The 12,078-nt window shown below is 45.0% G+C and overlaps 1 protein-coding gene across 1 annotated transcript; it reads left to right on the top strand.

Annotated features, from left to right (window-relative positions):
- The first annotated feature begins 2,020 nt into the window (after positions 1 to 2,020).
- On the top strand, positions 2,021 to 11,275 carry FAM210B (family with sequence similarity 210 member B). The gene is made up of 3 exons (XM_074969854.1): positions 2,021 to 2,584; positions 6,257 to 6,432; positions 9,352 to 11,275. Exons 1-3 carry the CDS (start codon positions 2,117 to 2,119, stop codon positions 9,566 to 9,568), a joined length of 861 nt encoding a protein of 286 aa, XP_074825955.1. The 5' UTR covers positions 2,021 to 2,116; the 3' UTR covers positions 9,569 to 11,275.
- Positions 11,276 to 12,078: the final 803 nt, after the last annotated feature.

The raw sequence follows: 12,078 nt of genomic DNA, 5'->3' as shown, positions 1-12,078 counted from the left end.
CCCCGGTACGCACACCCTGTACACCCCTCTATGCAGAGCCCCACTGAAGATAATGGGGATCCACACAGGCACTGGCCTCCACATGTACAGAATGACTTGCTGGATCAGGACCTAAGGTTCCAACTGAGCTATGTAACACCTAGATGGTATTTTTACTTCCTGTTTTTCTTGTTATATTTATAACTTAGAATTAACAGTTGGGCAGTCAAGTCCAATTTTGCCTGCTTTTGCTGGGAAAGGGGGTGACTGGGATCTCAAAGATGTTGTGAGCTGTTTGGGGCAGGGACTATCTTTTTATTCTGCGCCTAGCACAAACGGGTTGTGGTCTGTCACTGGGCCCCAGATGCTACCACAATGCAAATAATCATGATAATACATGTGTACTATGACGTCCCATGCCAGAAATGAAAGGGCAGGAGCATTTTATCTACCTGTTCACCTAGGTACATTTCCATCGGTACCTCCCATGTATTTAAATATAGACATGACAATAACAATATTTCCTTCTTTCTTCCTTCCCTCCTGTCTGGTAGGACAAATAGCTTGATAAGGTTGTAAAGGATTTTTTTAAATGTATGTTTCTTTGTGTACATCAAGGGGTGGGTATGTGTATATGTACTGAAAGAAAACTAAAATATAAGGTCCACTCTCAGAGGCCTTAGCTCTGAAAGTGAGGTCATTTTTAGTCTCCTGTGGGAGTGAGTTCCACAGTCTAGGGCCAGCTGCTGTGAAATTTCTGTCTCTTGCACTTCTGCATGAGCCTCTTCACTGTCAACTTCTCATATGGCAGTCTCTGGCACTGTCATAAATTCACTAGATTTCTAGCTGCCATTGACTCATCCACCTAAATTTCCAATGTAAAACCAAGCAACACCCCTTCTCCAAAACCTTCTGTTCCACCCCTTTTTTTTTAAGGCAGATATTTTTCAGGACTTCTTTCTACCTCACAAAGAAGCAAAAAAGGACATAAGCCAGTTTTTTTCCCCTTTGTGATTCACCTTTAATGATGAGTCCTTAACCATGCCCTGTTTATTCCCTCTGAAGCATCTGGCACCGGCCGCTGTTGGAGGACAGGATACTGGGCTCGATGAATCATTAGTCTGACCCAGTAAGGCTATTCCCATGTTCTTTGTCAAACTCAGTGATGTTTAAATTCAGAGGTTTGCATTTAAGGTGACAGTCTCTCTCTCTCTCACACACACACACACAGCATCCCAAACAACAGGGCTTTCTGCTGGGAATTAAGGGAGTGCTGTAGACAGGCCCCAGACCTTGTGGGCTTCTCTTCCGCATTCCTGCAGCCATGAGATGTGCTGTCATGGAATCCTAGGCCCTGGGAGTCTTTTCTAGCCTGATCACCACAACTCCTGGCCTTCTAGCCACCCACCACTGTGCCAGAGAGCCTAGACTATTACTTGCACACGATATTGACTAGCTTCCCCCCACTTGCTTCTGGGAACGGGTCCAGTTTTATTGTTAGCTGCTAGTCCTACCTTCCTTCAGACTCTCTACTCTCCTCCCCAGCCTTTCCTTCCCCTCTGCTTATAGTATTAGCAGCTGGGGGGACAGGGGGTGTCTTTTCCACCCAGCTAGCCCTTTAGCTGTCTCTCTACTCAGTTCATTGGCACCCTCTGCTAACTCCGTGCCTTTCACTCCGTTCCCCATTAATGTGCCCGGGGAGAGCTGACGAGCAGGGTATGCTGAGCCAGCTGCTGACTCAGCACCCTCGCTCCTGCATGTGCATAACTAACCCACCCGGGCTTCGCTGGCCCCACGCCTAATGGCCCCTCCACCCCAGTCTGGGCTGAGCCCTCCCCCATCTGCAGCGCGTACCCTGGCGGGGCTGAAGAGGTGCAGAGAAGCGACGGCCAGGCCTGGCTCTACTCAGGACGATCTACGGGGGAGGGAACAGGGAGGGGACCTAGCTTCTCCCTCCCCGCCAGGGTCCGGGGCGGAGGCTGCTCCAAACGGGGCTGCCGGCCTGCTCGCTAGGCGGGGGCGCTGTCTCTTTAAGGAGGAGGGTGCCTGGATTGGAGCGGGGGTGGCTCTTTTAGTCTCTGCGGGCCTGGGCTGCTTCCCTTGCCGGGCTCGCGGGCCAAGGGGCCCTGTTGCAGCAATGCCCTGGCTGGTGCACCTGGGCCCTCCGGCGGCTCACCGCTCGCTGGGCTCCGGGGCGCTGCTCCAAGCTACCGCACGCATCGTCTGGAGCAAGGTGGGCAGCGGCTGCAGCAGCCCCAGTGCAGCAGCGGGGGCCCCGCCGTTCCTAGGCGGCCAGGTGCAGGCTGTCCCCGGCGGAGGAGAAGCTAGAGAGGCTCCGCACAGGAGGGAGCCTCGACCCAGCCTCCGACGGGAGTGCAGCTGGCTCGTCCTGGGGGACCTGCTCCTGCAAAGCCCCCTCCGCTTCCTGCCCCCAGCTGATCCCAGCCGCCGGGCCGGCTGCAGAGCTGCTCAGGCGGGTTGTCTGCCCCCCCGCCGGGGCTTCGGATACAGACAGCAGGTGCAAGAGGACGCGGAGTTCAGCCATCTGCAGCCCCAGATAACTCTGCAAGCAACTGCCAGCAGCAGCCGCGGCAGCTCCGGGAAGGTGGGTGAGGGTGACTCAGGCTGAGTCAGCAGCAACTTGCAAAGTGGGTTTAGCGTCGCTTCTCTGTAGTGTCAGTGTATCCCGGGCAATACTGGCACATACCGATACCCCCCAGGCTTCCTCCCATTCCATTCAATCCATGGGTGCTTTATGAAGCTGCATCTTGCGTGGGGTCTGGAGTGGGAGGGCCCTGTCCCACTGAGAGTCAAGGGAGCTGTGCCTGGCCTAACTATAAGGACCTAATCTGTGCAACAGAATTTCTCAGGTTCTACAGTGTTTCTGCCCAAAATGGGTTAATTTTCTACATCACCCTCAAGATCTATCGAGGGAATAAAGATGCCAAGGAGTCACTACTGGGGAGATGGCCTCACCGCAGGGTACTGAGGGAGGGAAATATTCTTCTTCCATCCCATAGGAAGCTGTTTGTTTGCTCTTTGAAATCTTTCTAGTTATATTGTTGTAATAGCTAGTGCTGACTTACACATACTGGACACAGTTTTAACAGGCAGTAAAACAACTTCTTTAAAAAAAAAAAATAATAATGATGATGATGATGTCCTGTCCGCACACGCTGGCCAAAAGCATTGCTTGTTTTCAAGCTGCTTCAGTTTTTGTAGGATAGGTTTTAAGAACAGAAAGTGTTAAAATAGAGGAAATGGTTCTAGTACTTGTAATGTGTGTGTGCATCATAAAATACAGGAGAAGGATTCTCGCTTTCTGCCATATGCTGACTGCACATTTTGAATTTTATAGAAGATCTCAAGTACCCAGTTTTTCCGAAGTGACAGTTAAGACACAGGAGAAAAGGGATGAAATTCAGTTGGAAAGTTTAGGTTGAATGTTCCAGGCAGCGATATCTATTAGCCTGCAGAATCGTTTCCCAAGGTATATGGTAGAGGCCCGGTCACTTGGGACACTTAAAACTACACTGGGCAGGACACTTCAAAATGTTCTGGGGTGGGGGACTAACGGTCTTTCTTATCTCGTTTATCCTCTTCCCTATTTCAGTTCAAAGACAGAGTGTGGACTCCTTAGTTATCTGCATATGTATTTTCACTGTTCAATACACGTACCTTTAAAATAAAAAAATAAAATAAAAAGGAGTGGTCTTGGTTAGAAATGCAACCTGAGTGCGTTAGAACAAAATGTGTAATGTTTTAAAATTCCACAACCTGACTGAACTATATGTGGGTGTTTGGAATTTTTTTCCTCTCTTTTGCTGGGGAGAGGGGAGGGGTGTTTTTAAACTTTTTTGTGCCAGAATTTCTAAATGTGAAGGTTCAGCTCCAGGTTAATTTTTATGGCCAAGTAGTCAACCATAAAAAATGCATCTCTTTGGTTTTTCAAACATGCTTTGCATCAGCTAGTACCCATTAAGATCAGTGGGAATTCCAGAGTACAGTGCCCCTGAAAAATATGGAAGTAATGATACTGTTTTCACTAGAAATGCTGAAGAGAGCAATGCCATGAAAATTGAATGAGAACCATCACTTAGAGTTCTTGACATGAGCTGCTTTCTCTTCTGCATCAGACCACCCACTGACTGTGCACCATTATCCATATGTATTTTCTTTTTAGATTAAACGCTGTTGTTTGAGACCCTTTTGTGACTATACTAATTTTTTTATTCTTAATACAGTTAGATTTTGTGTTTGTTTGGGGGAAATAGTCCTGTTGGTATTGCTAAAGAACATCATATAACTACAGATGCTCAATTCAAAGTAGTCCCTCTAATATGGTGTGTGTTTGGGTTTTTTGGTTTGCTTTTTTTTTAACTAAGCCTTTTAAATATTTTTTCATTCATTGCATTTCTGCAGGGCTGGTTCTACAAGTAAACACTGAATTTCCTTTGTCTCAAAACAATAATCTAAAAATAAAATGTCATTAATATGGATCTGCCCTCCCTGAGGCCCCAGTTCATCAACCAGATGCATGACCGGGGCAAGGGGATTCAGCTCCAGGATTGTGACCAACTCTGTGCATTTGGTTGCTTTCAGTCACTGCTGAATTCTTAAACACGTTGAGCACCTTAATCTTGTGGTGGGTTGATTTCTGGCATTACAGGACTCCCTGGGTCCAAGAAAAATAGACTTTCTACAGAGATGTTATAGAATATAATTCTGTTCTCTGAGCTTTCTTTACTAAGTAAGTAGATATACAGGGCATGACCACATGGATAGTCGTCATAAACAGCTGCTAACATGGTACTGGCTAAATCTCTTGCCTCACTGCCAATACAGAGTCAGAAGCTGCCTCAATGTATTTTAGTCTAGTGCCCTAGATTAGTGAGAGCAAAACTGAAAGACATGGAAGTCACTTGGGTGACAAGAACAGGCTATATCTCAGATCCTGTGATTTCATTTTGCAGAGTTGGCTTTCATATAACGAGCCTGGAGTTCCCGAAAATCCTCTCCCGATTGTATGATGACTGCCTGAGATACCCTTTAGCACTATAAATTGAAAGCATATATAATGTGGAGCTTAACTGGGCCTACTTATTGGCAGGTTGAGAGAGTCAAAAGACTGAATGGGCAAAGGAAACTGAAATATTCTCTCCTCTATCCAGGTCAAGGTTTGAGGCACATTGACTGGTGGGAAGCATCCAGTGGCACTGCCTCTGCTGTAAATAAACAGGGGTCTTCAGTCTCAGTGGCTGTCAGAATGGCACCCCTACTATTAAGTAAATTGAAGAAGAGGGAATCCTTCTGTCCATCCTTTTGTCCAGTAATAAATGAAAGGTCCCAAGGTTTTTCGCTCTTGTCTTGGCCAACATTTCCTTTGGAGTTAAGACAAGATAAAGTCCAAGACTCTGTCAGATCTAGTACCTGAGGCTCTACCTGCACGGTTAGGATCAGGTTGCTTTGAACCATGCTTTTAATATGAAAATTCTATTTTAAACCTTATTCTGTTATAGAAATGCCAGAAGAAGAAATGAAATGGGTTCCCCAATGGCTGAGGCAGAAGTCTGTCAATGGCAGCCAAACCAGTGCTAGCATATAATTTTTTCAGCCAGGGAAGGATAGTGCTGTTCATTGCTACCAAGCTACAGCAATAATTCTCAGGTTCTTTCTCTGTGTTGCTGATGCACAGAACGTGATTTACAAGAGTTTAAAATGTTGGGCCTCATCCAGGGGTAAATTATTTTAAGCTGACATCTCTCAATATGTGGTGTCCAATGAGCTTTCTGTGTTACCAATCACTTGGCCTTTGGCGATACAGTGCTCTTTAAGGATCTGCACTGTGAGGCTGAGGATTGAGGTACAAAGCAAAATCACTCTGGCATGCAAACTAAGTATCCTATCCTACAAGTGATTGTGTGGGTGGAACTCTGCCTGAACTGAGTCAGTTTCAGGATCAGATTGTCTATATTTATTATTCTGTAATGGGAAAACTTGCCCTAGTGCTGGCGTCCACACAGAGCTCAATGCATCCCTTGAGCCTAGGTTAATGGCTCATGTGGACCTTGTGTGGACTCTCTTCCATGGGGTAAATTGCACCTAATACTGTGCATCTTTGTTTTGCCCCCCTATCCAAAGCACCTAAGAACAGCATGGCATAGCGTTCTGTGCTTTATTTTGTTTCTCAACAAGTAGCTTGAGACAATTAACTGGAACCTGGACACTGTGTGTCATCTGAGTGTTCGTTCTAAATCATCGTTTTCTTTTTGGATAGGACACAAGTAGATCCCCTGAAAAGGAAGTCACAGATCCCAGTGATGAGGATGAGAAGAAACCCAACAAATCCCAGCAGCTGAAAAAAGTTTTTAAAGAATACGGCGCTGTAGGAGTTTCATTCCACGTTGGAATTTCATTAATGTCTTTGGGAATATTCTACCTGGCTGTTTCAAGGTGCGGTTTTTCTTGCAGACTCTCTGGCCTTGGGTAATCCTGTCTTTTAAAATAAGAAATATCAAGTAGGCATGGATTTTTGAGGCAATACTTAACTCCGGAGACTAGTCAGGGCCCAATGTTGAGACACAACAGCAGACAGCTCTATGTGCAGAAGTCTCATGGCATCCAATTGGAGATCCATGTATGGAGCAGCTGCAGATTTAGGACCAGTCTGTATTGAGACCAGCAAGAATAAAGATGAGGTTTTGCATTTAAAATGTACCTTGCTCTGCACCTGGGGGCATGGAGGATGGGGAGTGTGCCAGTGCAGTCATCCAGAAAGCAGTTTATGTTCATGTTCTGGGGACATGCTGTTTTAATGAAACACTGGCTTGAGCTGTGTAGATCTGAGAGCCACCGCTGTGTGCTGGAGCTGAAGATTATGTTTTAATTCGGTATAAATCAAATAAAAACAGAACTGTATCCAAAACAAGATGATTACCCTCAGGGCCAGATTTCCAATTAGGCACAGTAGGCATTTGCCTAGGGGTGCCTAAAAATTAAGAGGGTTAAAAGGTTGTGGGGTTTTTTTTTTTTTTTTTATGGAAAACACGAAGGTCACCTGTAGGCAGGGGGCATGCTGAAGATGCTGTGCCGAGGGATACGTAAGGTGTAAATCCGGCCCTGATTACCCTGGAGATCTACTCGGGGACTTGCATGCAAGAAAGGAGAGCAAAAGAATAATGTAGGCTGGTAGGTTCCTTGAAAGGCACCAGTTAGAATTTTGCCTATAACTGCAGAAGGATTAAAACAAATACAGGACTGGATTAAAAAAATAAACAGAAGGGGGACAACCAGGGAGGAGAGAGAGAGGAGTTTGTACATGGCTTTTGGTGGGATCATGTCCTATTTTTAGAAATGTATATAATTATTTACAGGAACAGAGCATTTGGTGGCAGCAAAGATCCCTCATGCACTGCACAAACATAACTCCCCTGTTACAAAACAATTCATGTACCTTTACATGTAGGCACAGCAGAATTTGATTTTTTTTTGTAAGTTTGACAATTAATATTGAATTTTATTTTTAAGCATTTTTTATTTGTAACTATTTATTTTTTAATTTTCACATTTTTGTAGGAAATAAAGGGGGGAGGGTTAGGGTATCCCTGACAGCAAGGCTGCAGGGGGCTCCCTGTGTGGCTGAGAGGCCTGAGACAAGAGGGCACAAGGTGCAAGGAGAGGCTGTGGTCCTGGCTTGGCAGAGCAGAGACCTTTGGCCAGAGCCATGAGGAGGAGAAGGAGCCCACAGCTAGGGGGATGCCACCCAGCTGCTGAACGGGCTCCTGCTCAGAGATGACTCCTGGCCAGGGAGTGAGTCACCAGGACTGCAGAGGGTTCTCTGCATGGCTGTGAGGCCAGTGACACCAGATTCCTGTAGGTGCTAGGTGCATTTGCCAACTGTTGATGGATTTCTTTTGTTTGTTTGTTTGAGTTCTGTGTCAGGTGAAATTGATGCTCACCACTGACTAAGGACGTAAATCAAATCCTACTAAGCCTTATTGTATGGCCAAGTCTGAGAAGTGCAGTGGGGAAAAATGGACCATTGCAATGTCATTTAGGAAATACTCCAGAATGTAGAGCCTATTCTAGACAACTGAAAATAGTTGTGGCTTCCTTGTTTGCAATGTATATGTGACTGATCAATGGCAGGAGTTGAGACAAGTCCCTCTTTCTTTCCTTTGGTCTGTTCTTACAGAAGTTATTTAGCATTCAAACAGCCTTTTTACTCATCTATTAGCGAACTTTCAGCATTATGTATGGGTGTATTGTTGTCTTACTCTAGGTCAGATTTACTGATGGTCTGTTTCATTTTGCATGTTTGTTAAACTTTAAATCTTGTAAAGATTATTTACAAACTTGCAATTTTTTTAATTCAGAAGTTAGAATAATAGAACAGGGATGTTACCTAGAGAGGTTGTGGAATCCTTGTCATTGGAGGTTTTAAGAACAGGTTAGACAAACACCTGTCGGGGATGGTCTAGGTGACCTCCTGAGATCCCTTCCAGCCCTACATTTCTTTTTTTTCCCTCTCTTTTTTTTTTTTTTTTAACCATAAGGGACATATCTGACTATTGGTCTGACACTGCAGCTATACAATTGTGAAAGCAGAGAAAAGGGGGATGAATGAGCAGGTATTTGGTTTTATAGGGACACCAACCTGGGAGGGGAAAAATATCACACTTCAGTCTGAAAAGTTGCTTCCTACTCTTGTAACAGGCATCATCTGAAGTTGTCAAAAATATCACACTGTGCATTTGACAGCACTTTGTGTTTTGTCAGTTTCTGTATGTTGTGCGGGCCTTTCACATAGCAATAGGGGAGGAGAAAAATTAAACTTGTAAAACCACAAAAATTGGTTAGGAGGTATGGGGGGGCTCAGACAAATGTAATACCTCAAATTACAATTTATAATTGATTAGATTTCTAGTTGATGGTGCCTCTTTAAGTCAATCACAGTTTAGTGTCTTTGTTGGAATTTTAATTTCTTAATGCACCTGTGCTTTAGGCTTTTGATTTACATAGAAAAAGGGAAATGTCAAACAGTATGGGCCTCTGGAATCTTCAGAAAGATTGCTCTCACTGAGATTAGATTGCAGTATAAACCTAGAGTGCCTCCATTTTAGAAACTCATCCATTGTGTTCGATCAGAATCTGGCACACTGTTTAACTGCTTTTTAAGTAATGACATAAACATTAACACTGTTCTGCTGTAACCAAGGTCGGTGTTCAGTTAGGGAACAGGAGCATGAGTGCACAGATTATCCGAAGTAAACAAAAGATCTCTTTACTAATATAAGGGAACTGGTACAACTTTTTGATATGTATATATTTTTTAATTACAATAAATTCTTTTTTCCTTTTTTCCCTCCCCAGTGGTGTGGACATGACTGCAGTTCTCCTAAAACTTGGATTCAGTGAAGCATTGGTGCAATCCAAAGTGGCTGCTGGTACAAGCACATTTGTGTTGGCCTATGCTATTCACAAAGTGTTTGCTCCAGTCCGAATCAGCATTACCTTAGTTTCTGTGCCATTCCTTGTCCGATATTTCCGTAAGATTGGTTTCTTCAAACCTCCTGCCTCAAACCCATGATGAAATCTTTTTTTTTTTTTTTAAATGTCATGTTCATATAGCTTTTAAAAGTGCCGTGCAACTGCAGTTGCCCTATTTGGACTCATGTTAATACTGATCTCATCTCGCATTTTTGCTTGTCCTTTCAGGAAAATGTTGATAACCCCTTCCCTTCCCTGTTAAAATGGTATCTGAAAACTCCTGCCCGTGATAACATAAGCACTTACCTACCAATGAGGAAACTGTTTAGAACATACATCTTAGTCTCTTTACAGCTCAGCCATTTGGGCCTTACTTTTTTGTTGGTGAAACACACTTGCTACAGTGCAGCACTAGTTCATAATAGTGTATTTCAGGAACTAAACTAAGATTGAATCCCCATTTAATTATTCTCTGAAGCATACTCTGTCCTATCACGTGAATGCCTCTTTTGATACACAAACTCAGTGCTTAGTATTTATCCATTGCCCCTTTAAAATAATTTCTTGCTCTGAAAAGGCACTCTGGCCATGCTGTACTTCCATACTTCTAAGTTGTATGGATGCTGAGCATCACTTAAAAGCTCACTCTCCTGGTTGACTAGCAGCTGGCCCTACTGGAATCTTATTTATCCGATGAAGTGAGCTGTAGCTCACGAAAGCTCATGCTCAAATAAATTGGTTAGTCTCTAAGGTGCCACAAGTACTCCTTTTCTTTTTGCGAATACAGACTAACACGGCTGTTACTCTGAAACCTTATTTATACTAGAGTGCTGTAGACTATTTGAGTGAAATCCTGATTCCCCTGAAATCAATGGAAGTTTTGTTACTGACTTCAAGGGGACCACAATTTCAGTCTCTGGGCATGATCCAAAGCCCATTGAAGTCGGTGGCAAGGCTCCCATAGGCTTCAATGTGGTGGATCAGGCCCTGTATTAGCAGATATATCTACAACTGAAAACAAGCTGTAGCAGGTTCTCAGCTCCTGCAGAAGAAGCTCATATACATTCCTGAAGTCCATACACTATAATTCTGCAGACTGTTGAATGCACCAGGTAGTCACTCGATTCTTATATTAAACTAACATGACTTAATATGGGAGTGATCTATACTTTTAAGACTCTTTATTGCATAGCTCACATCAGATACCATTTTAAAGTGCTATTTTCTTTGATATTTGAGTTGTCATTTTGGCTTGCTGTTCGCATATCAATATGGCATGTTTCTACAAACTGCTGCAATGTCTATAATTCATCAGGTCAAGAAATCTGCAGGTCTGAGCTACCTGCTATGGAGTGCATATTAACTATTTTAATGTGAACAGAAAAAAAAAGCTTAGTTCTGATCTCTGCAGTAAATTCCAAAAACTTACCAATGTGCTACATTGCTCTTGCACTGCAGAAGTATTACCGTGAAGTCACAATAAGGGTATGTCTACACTGTGGATCGATGCTGCGGCGATCGATCCACTGGGGGTCGATTTAGCGGCTCTCGTGAAGGCCTGCTAAATCAACCACAGATCGCTCTCTCATCGACTCCGATACGCCACCAGAATGAGAAGCATAAGGTAAGTGGATGGGAGAAACTCTACACCCAGTGCAGTGTAGGCACTGCAGTAAGTCGACCTAATTCACATAGCTGGAGTTGCGTAACTGAGGTCGACTTAATCCTGTAGTGTAGACTAGTGGTTTTCAAACTTTTTTTCTGGGGACCCTGTTGAAGAAAATTATTGATGCCCGTGACCCAGCGGAGCTGGGGATAAGGGGGTTGGGGTGTGGGAGGGGCTCAGGGCTGGGGCAGAGGGTTGTGGTGAGGGCTGCAGGGTGGGGCTGGGAATGAGAGGTTCAGGATGTGGGAGGGGGCTCTGGGTTGAGGATAAGGGGTTTGGGGTGCAGGAAGGGGTTCTGGATTTGGGGGGGCTCAAAGCTGGGGCAGGAGATTGGGGTGTGGGCTTACCTCAGGCGGCTCCCAGTCAGCAGTGCAGCTGGGATGCAGAGGCAGGCTTCCCGCTATCCTGGCACCACAGACCATGCTGTGCCCCAGAAGCGGCCAGCAGCAGGTCTGGCTCCTAGGCAGAGGTGCGCAAGCGGCTCCGCGTGGCTCTTGCCCGCAAGCACCAACCCCCCTCCCCAGCTCCTATTGGCCAGTTTCCAGTCAATGGGACTGCGGAGTAGGTGCTCAGCGCAGGGACGGTGTGCAGAGCCCCGTGGCCCCCCTGCCTAGAAGTCGGACCTGCTGCTGGCTGGTTTGGGGGCACAACGCAGTGTCAGAATAGGTAGTCACTGGCCTGCCTTAGCTGGGCAGCACTGCCGATGGGACTTTTAATGTCCCTGGGTGCTGAGCAAGGTGACCCAGAGCCTTACATGCTGCAACTCAGTACTGGGTCGCTACCTGAACTTTGAAAAACACTGGTGTCGACTTGACCTAAATGAGCACTTGGTAGTTTTAGGCCCAAGATTTAGACATATATATTAATTATGAAATTAAATAGAAATATTTTCAGTAGCTTTATCTGGATGTTCCTCTGCAGTGTTGGTGAAACGAACACTGCAG

Source organism: Natator depressus, chromosome 13, assembly GCF_965152275.1.
Source record: "Natator depressus isolate rNatDep1 chromosome 13, rNatDep2.hap1, whole genome shotgun sequence".
NCBI lineage: Eukaryota > Metazoa > Chordata > Testudines > Cheloniidae > Natator > Natator depressus.
Note: the sequence above shows the minus strand (reverse complement) of the source record. Positions and strands in the feature narration are given on the sequence as shown.